The following is a 21,916-nucleotide window of genomic DNA, read 5'->3' as shown; positions in this document are numbered from 1 at the left end:
CTTTGGCCCCAGCCCTACCGGCCTGTCGACCCTCGAACCTGCTCCAGCGCGGCATCTCTTGTAGCCAGCAACCTCAGAAACTCCGGAGGACCTGGCTACCTTTGAACTCCGATTCCCTGGGACTCCCATGAGTAGAGGCTCTACTCGGAACCTACCTTTCACCCCTGGCAGCAGCCAGAACCGCGATCCCAGCCCACTCTGAACCCGCCAAGCCTGGCCGGTGCGAACTAAACCCACGAGGACGACCCCACGGCGACTGTGACCCAGAGTCCGGCACCCAAGGACCCCCCTCGACAATCCTGGAGAAGCCTGCAGCCTCAGAACAGAGTGCCACCCCAACCGCGATCAACAGAGGGTAATATTTCCCGACACCAAAAGGCACCCCTGCACCCGGCGCCCCACGGCCCTCTGTGCCCAATCCCGGGGTACCTACCTATCCTACAACTACCCAACTTACCTCTCGAAGTGGTGGTGGCACCTGAAGAGTCCTCGTCCCCGAGCCTGCAGTCTTTTTCCAAACCGGAGATTTCCCATAGAAACCAATTGAGCACCAGACGGCTCAAAAGCACCCTGCACCCAGCCGCCCTAGTGGCCCTGGCAGTGAAAACTCTACACCTACCTACTTCCCCACTTGCCCTGAGTAAGTGACCAGGAGCCCAGCTCCCACAGCCACGTGGCTTGCCCGACAGCAGCCACCAACCCAGGCCCCCCTATCCTTCATAGAATAACATTGGGCCTAACTCTCTCTGCACCCGGCCGTCCTGAAACCGCTGAGGGTGAGTGAACTGACTGTACTTACCTGACACTGGGGAACCCCTGAGTCTATGCCCAGAACTTCAACTCTGCCAGTCGAGTACTTACCCTTAAACCGCTAACTTCATTTTCCTCATAGGGTAACATTGACTGGCTTTTTCTTGGAAATTCTTCTAAGTGTGAACTTTTCAAAACTCAAAATATTCACCAAAAATCAGCCGAGTACCAAAAACGAATTTACTCACCTGCTCTTAGGTGAGCTCCCAGTGCTGGATCTTGGTGCCCAGCACTGACTCTGAAAAGAACCCACAACTATACTTACCTTTAACTCATTTTTCCTCCATAGGAAACCATTGACTGCTTTTCTATGAAATTTCTTCTAAGTGTTGATTTCTGCAATTTCTAAATATTCCTCAAAAATCGTATAACATCTGAAAACGTAATTACTTACCTGTTTTGGATAAGTAACGATAACCTACTGTACCTGTAACGAATAGTTTCTTACCTGTCGGTGTAGTTTTGCAGCTTGAAGATCTTTCTGGATTCACTGTGCTGTGCATTATTCCGCGATCTTGTGGTTGGGTCCGGATTCGTAGTCTTTTCTTTGTTTTTCCTTTTTTTTTGTAGCCCTGGTGGGCGGCGACGACCCACCATTTGGTGTACCTCCCGTGACGTCGTCGTGCTTCCTGCGGAAGTCCCACCTTTGGGGCGCCATCTTCGGGTTCTTTTTTCCCTTTTTTTTTTTTTTTAACCCTAGGCGATTGATTAGTCCTTCAGTCCATTTTCTGTACGTTTTTATTCCTTCTGATGTTTTCCATTTCACCCCCTCTTCCTCCAGCCTCATCTTACTGGCGGAGGTGGGTGGGTTCGCTAGTGAATCCAGAAAGATCTTCAAGCTGCAAAACTACACCGACGGGTAAGAAACTATTCGTTTTGCAGCGTGAATCTTTCTGGATTCACTATGCTGTGCATAGACTTTGTAGCGGTTTTCCTAATTTTGTGGCGGCTGGGTGGTAGATGAGCGTTGGTCGTTGAAAATGTGTTGAAGCACCTTCTGTCCAACCTGTGCTTCCTTGTTCATCTGAATGTCCACGCAGTAGTGTTTCGTGAACGTGTGCACAGATGCCCAAGTTGCCGCTAGACATATGTCCTGAATGGGCGTGTTTGCCAGGAAGGCAACGGTGGCCCCCTTCTTCCTTGTGGAGTGAGCCTGAGGCCCCTCTGCTAGCTCCTGCCCAGCCTGTTTGTGGCAGAATTGAATAGTGAGGGCAATCCATCTAGCGATGGTGCCCTTAGTCACTGGTCTACCCATGAAGCTAGTAGCAAAGGACACAAACAACTGCTTTGATTTCCTGAGTTCCTTGGTTCTCTCAATGTAGTGCATCACCGCTCTTCTAGCGTCGAGTGTGTGCAGCGTCCTTTCTGCGTTCGAAGTCGGGTTTTGGAAGAAACTCGGTATCTGAATACTCTGGTTCATGTGGAACGCCAACACCACCTTGGGCATGAACTGTGGGTCTGTTCTCAGGAATACCCTGTCCTTGTGAATCTGAATGTAGGGTTCCTGTAGCGTTAGTGCTTGAAGCTCGCTCACCCTGCGTAGTGAGGTTATGGCCACCAGAAAGGCCGTTTTCATAGTCAACATTTGCAGTGAGGCCTTGTGAATGGGTTCAAACGGTGCCTTCATGAGCTCCGTCAGTACCACGTTGAGATTCCATGCTGGCGGCGGCAACCTTTTAGGAGGGGCAATTCTTTTGGCTCCTTCCATGAATCTCTTCACAACCTGCGAAGTGAAGAAACTTCCACCCTTCTCACCCCTGGTGTAGGCTACGATCGCCGCTAGGTGTACCCTTAGGGAGCTCGAGCAGAGGTTACTCTTTAGAAGGTGTGTGAGGTACCTCAGTACTGTTGAGTCTCTTGTCATTCTGTTTTGCAGGCCCTTTTTCCTGCACCACACAGTAAATCTCTGCCATTTCGCGCTGTAGCATTTGCGTGTAGTTGGTTTTCTTGCCTCCCGCAGCACCCGCATAGTGCTAGGAGGCAATCTAAGGTGAGCGAACTTTAGGTCTTCAGGAGCCATGCCGCCAGGTTGAGGCTCTCTGGCTCGGGATGCAGGACCTCTCCGTTTTGCATGGAGAGCAGGTCCCTTCTTCTCTCGAACCTGTGGGGATTGCCCTGTGCCATTTCTTGAATTTGTGAGAACCATGTCTGCCTTGCCCACTGCGGAGCCACAAGGATCAGAGTCATGTTGCTGGTTCTGCACTTGTCGAGCACTCTGTGCAACAGGGGTATCGGTGGAAAGGCGTAGGCAAATGTCCTCGACCAGCTTATCCATAGGGCATTTCCTTGGGATTGCTGATCTGGCTGCCTGGACGCGAAGCTTTGGCATTTTGGCGTGTTGCAAATAAGTCTATTGTGGGAGTTCCCCATCTCTGGAAAAGCTTCTCCGTTTCCTGGCCATTGAGCTCCCACTCGTGCGATGCCGAGGTCTGCCTGCTTAGCCAGTCCGCCTCCACATTGTCCTTCCCTGGAAGGTGAATTGCCAGTAGATCTATCCTGAGAGGTATGGCCCATCTCCAAATCACCTGTGCCAGAGAGGAGAGAGGGAACGACTGTGTCCCCCCCTGCTTGTTGATATAGAACTTTGCCGAGGTGTTGTCTGTTTGAACCAACACCCTCTGGTTGTAGAGGTGCCTCTGGAATGCCTTCAGGGCTAGCAGGATGGTTTTCAATTCAAGGTAATTGATATGGCGTACCGCATCTGCTGGAGCCCACAGACCCCTCACTCAGGTTGTCCATGTGCGCTCCCCATCCCTTTTGCGATGCGTCCGTGGTAATGGTCATTGTTGGGTTTGGTGGTGTCAGGCTTCTCCCTGCTGTCATGTTGTCTCTGTTCCAACCAAGTCATCTCCTCCTGCACTGCGTGAGTAACAACCACTAGATCCTCCCAACTTCCGCTCGCTTGTTACCATTGCTGTTGTAGCCATTCTTGGAATAGTCTCATGTGCAGGCGTACATTCGGCACCAGCTGGATACACAACGCCATCATCCCCATCATCTTGCTCACTGACCTCACTGTCAGAGCTCGCCCCATCTGGTAGAGACGCGTATCCTTCAGAAGGGCATCTGTCCTCCTGTCGCTGGGCACCACTGTGCTGTTCAGGGTGTTGATTTTTGCTCCCAGGAAAATCTTCACCTGCTCCGGTTCCAGCGATGACTTCCCCCAGTGTATCGAGAACCCCAGGTTCGTCAGAGTGTCTGTCACGCGTTTTGCGTGTCTCTCGCACTTCTCGCGTGTGTTTGCCTTGACCAGCCAGTCGTGTAGGTAAGGGTAGACATGGATCCCCTGCCTTCGTAGGTGGGCCGCGACCGCCGACAGGCATTTTGTAAAAACCCTTGGCGCCGATTTTAACCTGAAGGCCAGGGTTGTGAACTGGTAGTGTTCCTGGTCGATGTTGAACTTTAGAAGGCCCTTGTGCCTTCTGTTTATTAGGATGTGCAGGTAGGCATCCTTGAGGTCCACGGTGACCATGAAGTCTCCGTCTCTTATTTGGGGCAGCACCTCCTGCAGCGAAGTCATTTTGAACCTCTGCGTTCTGATGAACTTGTTTAGGTATCGCAGGTCCAGGATGGGTCTGAGGTTTCCGTCTACTTTCGGGACCACGAAGTAGTTCGAGTAGACCCCCTTGTTGCGTTCTCTGAACGGCACTGCCTCTATGGCTCTTTTTTCTAGAAGTTTCAGGGTTTCTTCTCTGAGTAGGGCCAGTTCTTGAGCCGATCTCTGCCTTCCCTTTGGTCTTCTGTTTGGAGGTCTTTTCTCCAAATCCACGCAGTATCCGTACTGCATGACGTTCAGTATCCACTTGTCTGTGGTTATACGCCGCCACTCCTGAAGGTAGAACCTCAGTCTTCCGCCTACTGGTGTTGGATGCTCGTAGGCTTTTGATTCTTCTCTCCCCCCTGATGTTACTGTACTGCGCCTCACCCTTGGGGGCATGTCGAGGGTAGGCGTCCTCCTGCGTGCTGAGTCACTTTGATGAGGGCTGGTCACCCCCTCTCTTCCTCTGGCCACGTCCGTTCCCTCTCCCGCGAAAGGACTGGCCCCGAGGTTGGTACTGCCCGTTTTGCTTCTGTTGACCTTGTTGTCCGTGACTATCACCCTGCTGACCCTGCTGGAACGTCTGGTGCGACGCTCCCTGCTGGCCTCCTCCTCGACCGTAGGGTCTCCTAGAGGGATTGCCTCTCCTCATCCCCCTTAGCTGTAGGGCCCCCATGGACCTCGCCGTTTCGTTTTCTTTTTTCAGCTGGGTGAGTTTCTCGTCTACTGTTGCTCCGAACAGTGTCTCTCCGTTGAAGGGGGTGCTAAGGATGTTGTTCTGCACCTCCGGTTTGAATCCCGAGATTCTTAGCCATGCATGTCTTCTCTCGGTGACCCCTATGGCCATTAGTCTTGCCGAAGTCTCTGCCCCGTCCAACGCCGTCTTTATACAAGAGTTGGAGATGTTTTTACCTTCATCCACCAGGTAGGAGGCTCTTTGGCGGTATTCTTCGGGGAGCTGCTTTACTAGCTCCCCCATCTCGTCCCAGTGCTGGTACTGGTGCCTCTTGAGAAGTGCATTGGAATTCGCCATGCGCCAGTGCATTGCGGCGTTCCTCTCGACCTTTCTTCCTGTGAGGTCTATCCTCCTGCTTTCTTTATCAGGTGGTGGCCCGGAAGTTGCTGGCACGTTGGCCCTTCTCCTGGCCGTGGAAGCTATGATGGAGTCGGCAGTGATACTACCCTTGATGTAAGGGGGTCCAGAGAAGAGTGCTTATACTTCTTCTCCGTCCTGGGCGTGATCGAACGGCAAGTCGCTGGTTCCTTAAAGGCCTCTCTCCCCTGATTCATCACACTTTGTAGCATGGGAAGGAATTGGCTCCTCGTCTGGATGGGGAGCAGGGTCTCGAGGAGGAAATCGGCTTTCGGCCTCTCCTCGTCCAGTTTCACGCCGAAGGCTGTCGCTGCGCTCCTGACCACCATATTGTACACCCCGATGTCGTCGGGTGGCGAAGGCCTCGAAGGGTACGTGTCTACGGGCTCCTCGGGGTTTTCGGTGTCGAGATCCTGCCATTCGATGTCGTGGCTGGTTGATGGCGCCGAGCTGTAGAACGACTGCTGGTCTTCTTCCTCGGCTTCGCCTTCATAATAGGTCTCGTCTTCCTCTTCGAGATCTCTCGGCAGCCCCTCGGTGTCGAATTCGTCCTCGATTTCGACGACGTTCGTCAGCGGAGCCGTTGGAATTTTGAATTCCTTATCTTGGCGTCGAACTCCTTCTTCCTCTGAAGGATGTTCTCCATTTCGGCCTCGAGCCGCCTCTTCTTTTTCTCCATCTCGGAAATGCTTTCAGCGTCTACTGCGGGCCTCTTCGACGGAACTTGCGTCGACGCCGAACGGTCCTTATGCGTCGAGCGCCCCGTTTCATGGGTTGTCTTCGACGATCCTTGCCTTTCGGCACCAGGGAGTCCTTTTCGAAGGATCCGCTCGGCCTCTTGTTCATGGTTCCCCCCTTGGTCGTCGAAGTTTTCGGCGCCGGGGCTCCCTTCGTGGACTTTGACTCTGATTTTCTCGAGTCACCCTCGGGTTTTCGAGGTATTTTCGGGTGTTTTGAGCTCGACGATTCTCTTACCTCGTCTTCATTTTTCTTGTCGGTCTCTACGACCGTGAAGTTTTCGGGTCCCTCGGCGACGTTTCCTCATCGTCTGTGGAGAGGCCCAGATCGTAGAGCGACGGGGCCTTACCCTTGCCATCCATGCTGGCGTTGGCTCTTCTCTGACGTGCTCTCACCCGGAGCGTCTTCGGCGCGAAGGCTGAGCAGGCGTTGCAGTCCTTGCTCTGGTGGTCGACCGGTAGGCAGAGGTTGCAGACCGGATGCTGGTCCTTCTGCGCGAACTTGTGGTGGCAGTTAGAGCAGAACTTGAATGGCGTCTTGTCCATTGCGCTCAGGGCCTCTGAGTGCGTATTCTCCAAGGGGGTCGAAGAAAAAGGCGCAACACTTTTCCTTCTTCGCGCTCCTGATGTAATATATCCCTTTCCTGTGATATCTTCGTAGTTATTTATCGACGAAACTCGCTTTTCCTTCTTCCTTCGATTGTAATTCTGGAGCTTCCCGATGACGATCCAGACCCAACGGCGGAAAAAAGAATCTGAAGATGGCGCCCCAAAGGTGGGACTTCCGCAGGAAGCACGACGACGTCACGGGAGGTACACCAAATGGTGAAAAGACTACGAATCCGGACCCAACCACAAGATCGCGGAATAATGCACAGCATAGTGAATCCAGAAAGATTCACGCTGCAAAACCTATATTTCCTTCCATAGGGAATCATTGATTGTTTGCTCTGAAATATTTTCTAAGTGCTCACTTTTGAAATAGCTAAATATTAGTTAAAAATCATTACAGTACCAAAGTCGACTTTCAACAGCTGATTCTGAGAACTGACCCAGGACTGGATCTAGGATCCAAGCCTGGAATTACAAAAGTAATCTAAAAAGTAATCTGTTGCATATAATTTGAATTTATCATTGAGCTCAATGTATTGTGTTTAGAAATAGAGTTGCCTACTGCAACTATTTGTAACAGTTTACTGAAAAGTCTATTGCATATACAAAAGTATTTTTATGAAACATCTGTCGAGAAAGTATATTTTAATTCCAAGTGTTGGTTCTAAAATAAAACAAGCATATATTTTTTATATACAAACCATTGGCCTAGAGTTCAGTTATTGAGTGTGTGGAACTATTTGCTGACTGAGTGTGTACAACAAATGCTTTACACGTCCTCCGATACTGCCTTACTGCTCGACCAGGCTACCACTTTGGAGAGTAAGGTTATATCTAACTTTAACCTCTGTTAAACCCTTGGGGTCTGTGGACTCTGTACACCCTGTACCTATTAAGGAACAGTATATACAGAGCCACTTTCTCACAACCACCTCCTGAATGAGTAGAACCGGATGAGGAGATGGGAACGCTGCCCTATCTGTGCATGTAGTCTGGCCGTCTGGGAGTATATACTGCATAGGGGTTTACCCTTTTTAGATCCCCTTACTACTGGAATTATTGTGCCTGATGCCTTGTATGATTGGATATTATTCTCAACAGAGAATTGGACGATTGAGCAACATGCCTGGGAGGGGGGTTTTAGGAGTTGAGCGGGAGGGAGGAGAGGGAGGGAGGTTTCTCTTATTTTATTGTTGTGAGTTCGTAATGGAACAGACTGTTAGGATGTCAGCTATCCACTGAAGGGACGCAGAGCCTGGCTCGCTTGAGGACACTAATCTGCCTTTAATGTGCTGTTGACATTGTGCACAAGGATCTGGCGATTATCTGGAGTCGGTGGATTGAGATCATTGTATATTGATGTGGATAATTATTGTCGAAATTACGATGTAAGCTCTGGATCCCCATTGTATTGCTCTTGAATACAGTGATGCTACTGAATAAAATCTGTTTACAAAAAAAAAATGGTAGTGATGTTTACTCAGCCATATCATATTTGCACACCAACATTCAAGTCTTTACCTTTTGTTTCTTCTTTAGCCTTCTGAGTAGCAAGATCAGCAAGCCAGTGCAGTGCAGAGGAGGGAGTGCCTTCTGTGGGGCGACTGCTCTTAGTTTCGTTGCTGGAGGATGTGTTCCCGGCTTCTGACTTGCCAGAATCCTGCTCAGTGATGTCTGTGGCTTCAGATTTAGAAGCAGTCTCTGAATCAACCAGCACAAGTTCTGATGCTTCTGAAGTAGGTTCTGATATAGCAGTATCACCTGGGATGCCATCGTTTACAGACGCAGAAGGATTTACACCAGGTACCTAAAATAAATGTACTATTTAATATTTGGGGTCTTAAAAGCAGTAGAAGCATTTAAGATCCAAGTTCCTATATACTGAACAGCTGTGTGAATGGACATAGTCCAGATGAAACCAGGGAATGATGCTAAAGCAGTATAGGGGAGGAACAGCTTATTGATCAAGAACACTGCACTTTTTTAGCTTGGTGCGTACATTAAAAAGTACAATATGTTACAAATGGACACTTGGTGGCACAGGAAGATAAAATCTGTTCCTCAGAAATAGATTGTCTGTCAAGTGTTTGAATTGGGATCAAAACAGGTCTCCATCTTCCCAGAAAGCTCAGCCACTAGACTACATCTTCCGAACAAAAGTAACATGCTCATTGTTAACAGTGAGGAGCATGATGTAAAATAGCGGTTCACGCAACATGCTCGACTCTGCTGTCTGAATAAAGAGAAGATAACATATAGTTTCTTACCTATCGGTGTAGTTTTGCAGCTTGAAGACTTTCTGGATTCACTATGCTGTGCATTATTCCGCCATCTAGTGGTTGGGCCCGGAATTGTTGTATTTCTTCTTTTTTTTTCGTGGCCCAGGTGGGTGTCGACATACCACCATTTGGTGTTCTTCGTGATGTCGACGGGCTTCCTCCGGAAGCTCCCATCTTTGGTCGTTATCTTTGGATTTTTTTTCTTTTCTTTTTTTTTTTTCTACTTTTAAAGTCTTCCTCCTGTCTCATCTTTCTGGCGGAGGAGGGTGAGATCGCTAGTGAATTCAGAAAGTCTTCAAGCTGCAAATACTACACCGACAGTTAAGAAACTATACGTTTTGCAGCGTGAATCATTCTGGATTCACTAAGCTGTGCATAGACTTTGTAGCAGTTTGTTAGGTTTGTGGTGGCTGGGTGGAAGATGAGCTCTGGTTACTGAATATGTGCTGCAAGATCTTCTGTCCCATTTGCGCTTCCCTGTTCATTTGAATATCTACGCAGTAGTGCTTAGTGAACGTGTGCACTGAGGACCATGTTGCGGCTTGGCAAATGTCTTGAACCGGTGTGTTTGCTAAAAACGCAATTGTTGCTCCTTTCTTCCTTGTTGAGTAAGCATGAGGTGCTCCTTGTAAATGTTGTCCTACTTGTTTGTGGCAGAATTGTATGGTTTGTGCAATCCACTGTGCAATGGTATTTTTTGTAACTGGTCGCCCCAAAAAACTGCTGGCAAAAGACACAAAATTGCTTTGTATTCCTGCACTCCTTTGTCCTTTCTATATAGTGCATTGCTGCCCTCCTGGTGTCCTGGCGTCCAGGGTGTGTAACGCCCTTTCTGTGCTTGTGGATGGTTTTTGGAAAAAACTTGGTATTTGAATTGTCTGATTGATGTGGAACCGTGACACCACTTTCGGCATGAAATGTGGGTCCGTTCTCATTACAATCCTATCATCGTGTATTGGTAGGTAGGGCTCTTGTAGTGTTAGCGCTTGTAATTCGCTCACTCTTCGTAGCGATGTGATAACTACTAAGAAGGCTGTCTTTAGCGTGAGCATGTGCAGTGTTCGCTTATGAATAGGCTCAAATGGTGTCTTTACCAATTGGGTTAGCACTACATTGAGGTTCCATGCTGGAGCTGGCATTCTGTTTGGAGGTGCGATTCTATTTGCCCCTTCTAGAAATCTCTTTACTACTTGGAAGGTAAAGAAACTTCCCTGTTTCTCCTCTTGTGTAAGCCACTATCGTCGCTAAATGCACCCTTAAAGATGTGTAGCTTAGTTTATTTTGTAGTAGATGCGTGGAGTATTTTAGTACTGTTGGGGGTGTGGCCAAGCCGCCGACCGAGTAGGCCGCACGGCATTGAACCTCCGCCAGCTGGCACAGCTGAGCTGCCCTATCCCCCACACTGCCGGAAGTAGGCTCCCTGGATGCGATACCGCTGAAATGCTGAAGTCTAGTGAGTCTGGTGATCTGATTAGCTCCCAGAGGGCTGCCTCGGTAATGAAGATCTGGGTATCGACGGATGAGGGGCAGAGCACATGGCGACTGCGGCCTGATCCTTGGGCTGGGATATTGCAGAGGAGTGGCGGCATACAGTGGCTAAGGCCTCAGCAGTGCGGGGACTCTAGGTGTCTATGAGTACACCGGGTGCGTGTCTGGGACTGCTTCCTCGCTCTCCTCACCCTAGTGCTAACTCGGCTTGAACGGGGCGCGGTCACGCTTGGCTGCCCCCAGTGCACAGCTCACGCTCCCGCCTCGTGCCTAAGGCCTGCAGGGACAGGGCCCGCGGGTGAGCCCGGGAGGCGGCCGCCGGGTCGTTGTGGGGGGTGGAGCAGGGGAGAAGCTAGGGGCGGCCTGTTGTCCCCTGCGCCCAGTTGTCTCCTGACATGTCTCCGCTGCCGCATGACCTTTTACAACGCGGCCTGCGACAATCTAACTCCGCATCCAGCCGCCTCACACTGCAGGTGATCTGCCGCACTTTGGTCGCCCAGTTTACAATCAAGGCACCGGCAGCCTTCCACATTGAGATTGGGACTATACCTTATCGACAGCGCCTCTCGCCTTCCTCGTTGCGGGCTCCCGCCAACCCCCATGAAGTGCCTGATTATGCCCATACATCAACGCTTGTCTCTCACCATCACGCCTTCTTAGGGTGGAGGACCTGGCGCGCCTGCCTGCGAAGACCGCACAGCGGCGCCTCGACACGGACACTATTTGGTCCCATTGACACCACCTCAGAAGTTCCACTGGCCCATGGTGCCACATCTGGAGCCTGACCTCTGAGCGGTCTTGAGTGGTCTGGATTGGCGTCCTTGCCCCTTTGGTCGCCTTAAGTGGGAAATCAACACCTGCCACGCTGTTCCCTGAGGCTCTATGTATAGGTTGCCTCGACCTCTGCGTTCCCGATTCCTGACCTGGTCCTGCTCTCCCCCACATCCCATATCAAGTTCACTCCTTTCAGGCCCACCTCATCTCGCTGCGCTGCGGCATGGGCCGCGAAGATCCCAAACAGGAGACCCTTCCCTTTGAGAAGCTAGTGGAGAGGGTTACCGACGAAGGCTCCAACATGGCGGAGGGTGGGCAGGGATCAGACCATGCTGACGATCCTTCTGCCCCATCATCTTCATTACTTCAAGAGATCAGAGCGGGCTTTCGGGCACTGGATGGGTTGTTCAACGCCCTCAACAAGAATCTTGAGTCCTTGGGGGCCAAAATCCAAGTCCATGACAGGCGCCTGGACGTTGCAGTGGCACGTATCTCTGATATTGAAGATGGAACCGCGCAATCCATTAAAAGACTGGAACGGGTGGAGCACATTCTCAAAGAAATGGCGATTAAAAACGAGGATCTAGAGGCGCGAAGTCGGCACAACAACCTCCGCATCCTGGGAGTACCTGAGTCCACCGCCACGGTCCGCCTTGCCTATTCTTCGAGACTCTATTGACTGACTTGTTTGGGAAAGAGTCCTTTACCCCCGGATTCGTGGTGGAGCGCGCCCATCATACCCAGGGGTTCCAAACTTGCTTTCTACCCAGACTTTACCATCATTGTACAGGAGGCCCAACGCAAATATAATGGGGTTAAGGCCACCCTCCGTAACTTAGGATTGAAGTACTGCATGTTCTACCCCGCCAGATTTAAAATTGATGTTAATGGCCAGGCCCGCATCTCTGAGAATCCTAATGACGTTCAGGACTTCTGCCGCGCCTATAAACAAAACAACAATCAGGCAGTTGTGGGCAGGAGTAGACCCTCTCCTCCGCATAGTGGCTCCGACGCAAGCATGGAACTCTTCTCCGGTTCCGGAACGGGTTGACTGCTGAACTGATCTTATTATGCTTTAGCTGAACTGTATGGGGATAATCCTGCTCATCACTCTGATATGTTCCTCATAGCTGGCCAACTGCAGTGGCGTTGCCACCCCCATGGTGTACACCTTGGGTTGGTTTATGGTCTCTCGGGTGTACCGTTTCAGGGTTTTCTCTTTTCACTGTAAAGTCAATTGGTACTATACATACTGCACTATGTTGTGGGTTTGCCTTGCTCTTTTTGCAGTGAGTTTGGGGGGGTGGGTGATTGCCATTGCACAGCAATTGTTGATTATTCTTCGTATTGTTCACTGTCAGTTAGCTTTTATCTGTTGGTGCTCGTATCTGTCCTTCATTCCACAACTACTAGACGGCTCAGCTAGGAACGGTTGATGGCCCCTCCAGCTTGTTCTTTATGTCCTGGAACGTCCGGGGCCTCAATGATAACCGTAAGAGGAGACAGGTTCTCCACTACTTACTCCGGCACAATGTGGACATTGATTTTCTGCAAGAAATGCATTTGCCTAAATTCGACCCTGCCCGCTTTGCTTCAGGTTGGTGCGCTCACAGGTATTTCGCCAACTTTAGTAATTAAGCCGGAGTACGGCCATTCTCATGCACAAGAGGGTCCCCTTCAGTCTCCACTCGGTCGTAAATGATTGCGAGGGTAGATACACCATCGTATCAGGGTCACTTATGGGTCACAGTGTTGCTTTGATATGTGTCTATGCCCCGAACACTGACTCACCCGAATTTTTTCATTCCCTCCATGCCCAGCTCTCTAAGTTAGACCCCATATTGCTGCTGGTAGGCGGGGACTTTAATCTACTTCTCAACCCATAAGTAGATGGTACCGCCAACTCCCATGGCATTAAACCTTGCGCGCCGTGCTCTCCTTGACCTTTGCGATCAATTCTCTCGCCTTGATGTTTGGCGCACGCGCAACCCTTTCCACACTGACTTCACACATTATGCGGGCCACCATAACATGGACTAGACTCGATTATTGCCTTCTCACCCCTGGTGTCTCTTGCTGGTACCATTCTCTTGTGACACTACCGAGAACGTATTCTGACCACTCCCCTGTTAAATTCTTACTTCGGGTTCCGCGACCTGACGGCTTTGAGCGACAATAGCGCTTCACTAGTCATGCCCTCCAGGATGACCTTTTTCATTCTGAGGTGCGCAAGTCCATCGAAGACTACCTTACCATCAACATCGGCTCGGTCGACACCTGGGAGGTTTTGTGGGAGGGATTTAAGGTATACACACTTGAGAGGGAGGGACAAGGAGCATAGAAGACGAGAGAGGGGTAGGTCCTGTACCGATGCTCCTAGAGTAAGTACACGTGCAAAAGAGGTAACAGTTCCTAAGAAAAACAGTGCCACTATGGTCTACTGTAAGGCGAGAAAAAGACAGAGCAAGAGGTGGGCTGTGGATAAGGTTCGAGGATGAGGTGTAGTGAAGACCAGGTACTCCTGGGTGGTACTAGAAGTGCCCTCACACACCCTTGCGGGTGCAAAGCATCATCATTGGGCGGTGCTCCTCGTGGGGGTGGCGCTGCAGTCCCTCACGGGCCCTTCAGGAGGGCTCTTTGCTTTTGGTGGAGTCGCCGTAGTTGTGCGTGCGGGTGTGTGGGGTGGGGGAAAAAGACCTTGTGGTACCCGAACAATTTATTAGTGGGTCCATAGGGTCTAGTAAAATATAACGGGGGATAGTGTATAAATGACACTCTGAGTAGGGGAGATGTAAATAAGCCCCACTGCTCTCGACCCGTAAGAGTGAGGGTTAAAGTGAGAGACAGGGTGTGAAAGGGGTGGTCAACATGTTTCGCGCTGCCCGCGGTCCCTAGTGGATCCTTAGCGCTTCGTCAGGACCTTGATGGAAGAGTAAAACAAAAAGGAAGGGGATTTAGGACAAAAAGGAGAATAACCTATAATCCCAATATAGAAAGAAGGAGCACGTATTATTCGTGTCCTTGGCGTCGAACCTATAGGGAGAGGGAGAGAACAGAGAAGGAGTAGTTTCTTACCTGTAACTCCAGTTCTGTAGTAGGGGTATCTCTGTTATAGTCATAATCTATGAATAGTCCCGCCCATGTGCGGGGACCCCGGAGCAATCAAAATCTCTCTTAAGCTGTCCAGCATTTGCAAACCTGCAAAGACACTTAAGAGACAGACAAAATAATACAGCCTAATAACAATATGGCTGCACTGGCCAGCACTTCCTCTGAAGTGAACACAAAAGCCAAAATAAAGTTTAAATGTCATTTTTATCCACATCTGACATGTTCCTTTATTGTATCACACTCCCTTCACCAAAATCCCTTTAAACAATAGAGAGGAAGGGGTGGACAGACAAGCCCTATAGGCTGTCATTATGTGTCTGCTAAAGGGATACCGTGCCTTTAAGAAACTCTCCAGAGACCCCCGGTATCCCAGGATGCACAGCCAAAGCAAGTTACTTTCAGTTCTTTTTGAAGGTGTATAACAACAAGCCTGATACTGCCAGATTTACTCCACCGGGGAGGAGGGAGGGTCGCTTATGACTATAACAGAGATACCCCTACTACAGAACTGGAGTTACAGGTAAGAAACTACTCCTTCTGTAGTAGGGGATCTCTGTGTATAGTCATAATCTATGATTAGAATGGCAAGCCCATCCCAACCAACAAACAGCGGTGGAGTAAGAACCAAACACCAACAAATCACTGTGCAAACAAATTCCTCAGCGAAGCCTGCGCATCTGCCCTAGCATCAGAGTCCAGGCAGTAATGCTTTGTAAACGTATGGACTGACTACCAGGTGGCAGCCTTACAAATGTCAGCAATTGGAACATTCCTAAGCAAAGCTGTAGTAGCTGCTTTGCCCCTAGTGGAATGCGCAGTAGGCTTACCCCCTAACGTCTTATTAGCTTTCTGATAACAAAGCTGAATACAGGACACAATCCATCTGGAGATGGACTGTTTTGAGGTAGCTAGACCAGTTCTGACAACCATAATTTACAAACAGTTAATCCGACCTGCGGATGTCTTTTGTCTTATCTAGATAGAATTTCAACACCCTACGCACATCTAGTGAATGCAGAGACCTCTCCGCCGGAGAGGAGGGATGCTGAAAAATGTAGGCAAAGTAATCATTTGATTCACATGAAAATCAGATATCACTTTAGGCAAAAATTTAGGATGAGTACGCATCACTACTTTAGACGCATGGAACACAGTATACGGCTCTTGACAACACAGAGCCTGAATCTCACTTACCCTCCTGGCCGATGTAATGGCCACAAGGAAGGCAGCCTTCCATGACAAATGCTGCAAAGAAGCCTTATGAATAGGCTCAAAAGGCTCCCTCATCAACCTGGACAACACCACGTTCAATTCCCATGGTGGAGAAGGTCGTCTAACAGGGGGAAACACCTTACGCAAACCCTCCAAAAAATCCTTAATCACAGGGATTTGAAAAAATGAGGTTTGGGAAGGGCCTTTTCTATACGCAGTCAAAGCTGCGAGATGAACCTTAATAGATTGAAAATTAAGCCCAGATTGAGCTAACTGCAGCAGATAAGGCAAAATAACATCTTCTTTACAAGATGTAGGGTCAACGTCCTTCGCCTTGCACCACAAGCAGAATCTCTTCCACTTATAGGCGTAAGAAGTCCTCGTAGACGGTCTCTTCGACTCTTTCAAGATCTCCATACAGTCCTGAGGTAGGTTCAAGTGTCATACTGTACTAGCTCAGGAGCCATGCTGCCAAACTCAAGGACGAGAGATTGGGGTGAACCATCTGTCCTCCGAACTTCGTGAGAAGGTCCGGCCGACACGGTAGGCGCCGGTGTGGCAGAACAGACCAGTGAAGAAGGTCGGTGAACCACCATTGCCTCGGCCACAACGGAGCAATCAGGATCATCCTGGCTCTGGATTGCGACAGCTTGATCAGCACCGCCAGAATCAGGGGAATGGGTGGAAAGGCGTAAAGAAAGCTGTTGGACCAGCTGATCCATAGTGCATTCCCCAGTGTCCCTGGTTGGTAGTACCTGGACGCGAAGTCGCGGCATTTGCTGTTTTCTGCCGTAGCGAACAGATCGATATCCGGAGTGCCCCACTCTGCGAAGACGCCTCTTAGCACGTCGTCGTTTAGCACCCACTCGTGATTTTCTTCAACGAGCCTGCTGAGTGCATCGGCTTGGGCATTCTGCACTCCCGGCAGATGGGTCGCCGTGATCGTTAGGTTCCTGGCCACCAGCCAATTCCAGATAGTCTGTGCCTCCCGAGACAGCGTGCGTGAACGGGAGCCCCCCTGCTTGTTGAGGTAATACATGGTAGTAGTATTGTCCGTCTGAACTAGCAGGGAGTTCGTCTTGAAGGAAGGATGGAACGCCTTCAGGGCCAAGTGTACTGCTCTGAGTTCCAAAAAGTTGATGTGGTAAGTCATCTCTGTCTGTGACCATGTCCCCTGAATCTGAAGAGGGCCCGAATGCGCTCCCCAGCCCTGGAGAGACACATCGGTCACTATGGTCTGGACCGGAATATCCTTGTGAAAGGGAGTCCCCTTGCAGACATTCTCTGAGGAGCACCACCATTTCAGAGACTGTAGAGCGTGTTGGGACAGATGAATCTTGTCCTCCCAACGCCCCCGCCTCTGGTCCCATTGATCCTCCAGACATTCCTGCAGAGGCCTCATATGCAGACGTGCATTGGGGGTGAGGAAGATGCAGGAAGCCATCGACACCAGTAAAGAGGACACCGTCCTCACTGTAGGAGAGTGGGCTGAGAGGAGGTGCAGGGCCTTCCCACGGATCGATAAGCGTCTCTCCTCCGAAGGGGACACGCTTGCGTTCAAAGTATTGACTGAGGCCCCCAAGTACTGGAGACACTGCACAGGGGTCGGCACTGACTTCGACATGTTGATGTGCAGTCCCAGGTGATGAAGCAGGGCAGCCGTCCTGTTTAAATGACACTGGGCTTCCTGGTACGTGGAAGCTTTGATCAGCCAATCGTCCAGGTATGGATACACAAACACCTTGTTCTTCCGCAAGTGTGCTGCCACCACCGCCATGCACTGAGAACGTCCTTGGTGCAGACTTCAGCCCAAACGGGAGTACTGTATACTGGTAATGGTTGTTGCCTACCAGAAACCTCAGGAACTTGCGATGCTTTTGTGCGATCGGCACATGAAAGTAAGCGTCGTGCAAATCTATGGCGCACAGCCAGTCTCCTCGATGCAACTGAGGGTAAATCTGATGCAGGGACAACATACGGAACTTTTCTCTGCGGATCCACTTGTTTGCTTGACGCAGATCTAGAATAGGCCTGAACTCGTTCTTGTCCTTTTTTCTGACGAGAAAGAACCTGGAGTAAAGGCCTGTTCCTCTTTGCCTCAAAGGAACAGCTTCTATCGCCTTCTTCCTTAACAGGACGTCCGCCTCCCCCTGGAGCTCCCGTACCATGAAGGGAGAGCGCACTGGTGGAATCTGAGGAGGCGGGCTGGTGAAACGAAGACTGTATCCATTGCAAACAATATTCAGCACCCACTTGTCCTGAGTTATTGTCCTCCACTCTGCCAGGTAGAACTGAATACTTCCCCCCCACCGGAGCGGGTAACGGACGAGGGGGAAGTGACCTTTCAGGGCTTCGACCCGGCCGGGCCTTTGTTCCCCGACGAGGATTGATGCTGGCCTCTGCCCCTCTGGCGCTTCTGAAAGGACTGCCTCGGGAACTGCTGTTGTTGTTGGTGCTGCTGCTGGTGACCAGACTGGCGCCCTTGACCGCGTTGCTTAGAATAACGCCTGCCATAGGAACGGAACGACTTCTTCTGCTCCTTGGGTCTTTCCAACCCCACGGCCTTCAGGGTTTCTGCTTCGGCCTTCATGCGTGCCATCTCTTCATCCGCATGAGACACGAACAGCGTCGAGCCAGAGAAAGGCAAGTTCGCGATCTTTTGCTGCGCTTCAGGATTGAGAGAGGTGAGCCTCAGCCAGGAATGTCTCCTCATGTGCACTCCATGACAGTACCCATGGGCCGCCAGCAACGAGACATCCCCCGCCGCACTGATGATCTGGTTGGAGACCATCATGCCTTCGTTCAGCACCTCCTGGAAGTCCTCTCGTTTGTCCCTAGGCAGGGAGGCAGCAAACTGTTGCAGAGAGTCCCAAAGCGATCGGTCATAGCGACCCAGCAGGGCTGAGGCGCTAGCGGCCTTCATAGTCGTGGCCGACGTAGAGCACATTCTCCTCCCCAAGGAGTCCATCTTGCGGCTCTCCTTATCTGGAGGAGCCGTGTTAGAGGGCGTCGTGGAGTATTGTTTACAAGCCGCCACCACAATGACAGAGTCCGGGGGAGGGTCCACCCTGAGGAAGGCCGGGTCCGAATCAGGGGCCCTGTACTTCTTCTGCAACCGTGAGGGAGCAAACTTCACCACCGCAGGAGTCAAGCAAACCTCAATGGCTGGCTCCTCCAATCCCGGAACCAAAGGAAGGAGGGGGCGTGAGAGGTGAGCCTTGTGCAATGTCTCAAAGATCACCGAGGTAGTGGGAACCGGGACTGCTACGGAGATCCCCAATTTCGCCGCCCCCCTCATCAGCACATCCTGGAAGGTGGCAATATCATCCACCGGCGAGATTCGGGTAGGCGGAGTCTCCGACAGTGAGGGGGAGAGCCGTCCATTGCCAGAAGAGTCCGTACACCACGTGCCTCTGGAACGAGATCTATACCTCCGTCGCCCATGCCTCGTGTGAGTGGACGACCTGCGTCTACTCCGTGACCTCCGGCGAGATCGAGAACGCGATCTCTGTCTGCGAGGAGCCTTAGGAGCCGCCGGTAGCCGAGGAGACGGTGGAAGCTGCGGCACTGGCGGTGGTGGAGGTGGTGTAGGCCGCTTAGGAGGAGGAGGAGGAGGAGGAGGAAGAGGAGGCGGAGGAGGAGGCTGAGGCGGAGGCGGCATTAGAGGCTTCCGAGGCAGCGGCTGGGGGAGAGGCTGCGGAGCCCCATCACTCCTTGCGGGGGAACCAGGACCAGCACTGTCCGGACTCCTGTCCACCCTTCTCTTCTTGGCGGGCCTATCCCGTGCCGAAGTAAACGAGGGGGAGCGCCGTCGCCTCCTAGATCCACGACTGGAGATTGTAAATCACCGAAGACGTTTTCCCCGATGTCACCGACGTCGAACTGATCGTCGACCTCGACCGTCGTCTTCTCGCCGTCCGGCGTCCCCTCGACGTCGACCGGTGGCCCCTTGACGTCGACGGTGAACGACGTCTCCTCGACGCCGATCTTCTTCGCCTCGACGTCGATCTCCTTCGCCTCGACGGCGATCTCCTTCGCCTCGACGGCGATCTCCTTCGCCTCGACGGCGATCTGTGCCTCGACGGCGATCTGTGCCTCGACGGCGATCTGTGCCTCGACGGCGATCTGTGCCTCGACGGCGATCTGTGCCTCGACGGCGATCCCCTCCGTCTCGACGGCAGCCGCCGGTGCCTCGGCGTCGATGTCGTCGATCCATCGCGGGGCTTGGTACGACGTCGATGGTGTGTCGACGACGACCGTGGAATCCTCGACAGCGACCTAGTCCTAGGTCTCGCCGGCCCCTCTCTCGACGTCGAACGTCGAGAACGCCGCGATCCCGAGCCCGGGATCGACGGCGAGCACACCGGTGCTTTACCTCTCGCCGTCGACGTCGTCGCCTTCGACGTCAAACGCGATCTACCAGCCGGTAGGTGTCGTTTCTGCTGCTGTTTCTGCCCGGAGGTCCCTCCAGTGGCTGAAGCATGGGCAGAGGAAGGGGAATGGGATCCTCCATGCCCCGAAGTCCCACCTGTCCTCTGCATCTCCTGTCCCTGGAGGCGAATCTTCTCCCTGTCCCTCAGGGTCCTCTTGGAGAAGGTCTTGCAGATGGCACACGTAGCAGGGACATGTGAGGAAGACAAGCAGAGGATACAGACATCATGTGGGTCCGTCTTGGCCTTTTTCCTCCCACACTCAGGGCATTTATCAAATAAAGCCATGCTAAGAGTGAGCAAACTGCACCAAAACGCAGGATGCAGTACAGAAAGGCTCTAGACGTCGAATGAACACACTATATATCCAAAAATCTAAGATTTAGTCCAAATATCCACCCAAAAGGGTAGAGCTCAAGCTCCAGGGTCCTGCTAGCAGGAGCCGGAAAAAAGAACTGAAAGTAACTTGCTTTGGCTGTGCATCCTGGGATACCGGGGGTCTCTGGAGAGTTTCTTAAAGGCACGGTATCCCTTTAGCAGACACATAATGACAGCCTATAGGGCTTGTCTGTCCACCCCTTCCTCTCTATTGTTTAAAGGGATTTTGGTGAAGGGAGTGAGATACAATAAAGGAACATGTCAGATGTGAATAAAAATGACATTTAAACTTTATTTTGGCTTTTGTGTTCACTTCAGAGGAAGTGCTGGCCAGTGCAGCCATATTGTTATTAGGCTGTATTATTTTGTCTGTCTCTTAAGTGTCTTTGCAGGTTTGCAAATGCAGGACAGCTTAAGAGATATTTTGATTGCTCCGGGGTCCCCGCACATGGGCAGGACTATTCATAGATTATGACTATACACAGAGATCCCCTACTACAGAAGTTAAAAAACATGAGAAGCTTCTCTCGGACTGGGACTGTGGTACCGTACACCATTGTAGAGAGCGTGCCAGCTGTAATCATGCTGGGGTAAGTGGTTGTACAAGGTGTGATTGGGAGGCAGGGTAAGTGTACAATCGTACCCTTATGTGGGCTTAGATCGAGATACATGCAAGCTCTATTCACCGTGTAGAGGTGACGGATATCCATCCTGGTGAAACATGCGGCACGTGGTTTGTACATGGATGCGTGGCCTCAGTATAACCAATTCCAGAACCCCCCTTTTCTAAACAGAGGGAGGGGCAGAGGAAGAGGCAGAAGAAGAACGGGACCAAAAAACGTCCAATGGCAAGACCAGGACCAGATGATCCACAGGAGCAAGTCAACGAGACCCTTGTAGTGAACCTATCGACCAGACCCCTTACTCTGGATGAACAGAGACTTCTGGAAAAAGGCCTTGGTTTTGTCCCTACCCCTACAGAAGACGATTTTAGACTACACCAAGAACTGCATCTTTTCTTCAGGAAAATACGCCTCAAGGCATTCTTCGATGGGACACCTGAAATCCTGGTGGTAGGGACTGGCCTGAAGAAAAAATCCAAGTTCACCCCTACCTCGGCTATGACACCGAATGAAGTCCTCACTTTTGAACATGCGGTCCTCAAAGATGTCTTAGATACTCAAGCCACTGGTCATCACTTTGATAACCTTTCTAAGGAAGAACGGGGCATCCTTATAAAGATCACAAATGACCAGACCATCATCCTCAAACCTGCTGACAAGGGCGGCGCCATCGTTATCCTCGATCGAGGGACCTACGAAGCAGAGTGCGAACGACAACTCTCAGACACTAGGTATTACCAACCTACTGACATTGACCCCACCCTACGCCTTACAAACAAGATACAGAGCCTGACTCTGGAAGCTGAAGACTGGATATCACATGACGAGGCG

The 21,916-nt window shown here is 51.2% G+C and overlaps 1 protein-coding gene across 1 annotated transcript in view; it reads right to left on the bottom strand.

The window, feature by feature from the left end:
* KDM3B (lysine demethylase 3B) overlaps positions 1-21,916 on the bottom strand; it is an 867,558-nt gene that overhangs the window by 488,433 nt on the left and 357,209 nt on the right. The window contains exon 14 of the mRNA XM_085618404.1: positions 8,312-8,597. Within this exon, the coding sequence (XP_085474530.1) occupies positions 8,312-8,597 (286 nt within the window). The remainder of the gene's footprint in view (positions 1-8,311; positions 8,598-21,916) is intronic.

The sequence above is a fragment of the Triturus cristatus genome, chromosome 7, assembly GCF_964204655.1.
Source record: "Triturus cristatus chromosome 7, aTriCri1.1, whole genome shotgun sequence".
In the NCBI taxonomy this organism is placed as follows: Eukaryota; Metazoa; Chordata; class Amphibia; order Caudata; family Salamandridae; genus Triturus; species Triturus cristatus.
The sequence above is the reverse complement of the archived record's forward strand: the minus strand, read 5'-3'. Positions and strand labels throughout refer to the sequence as shown.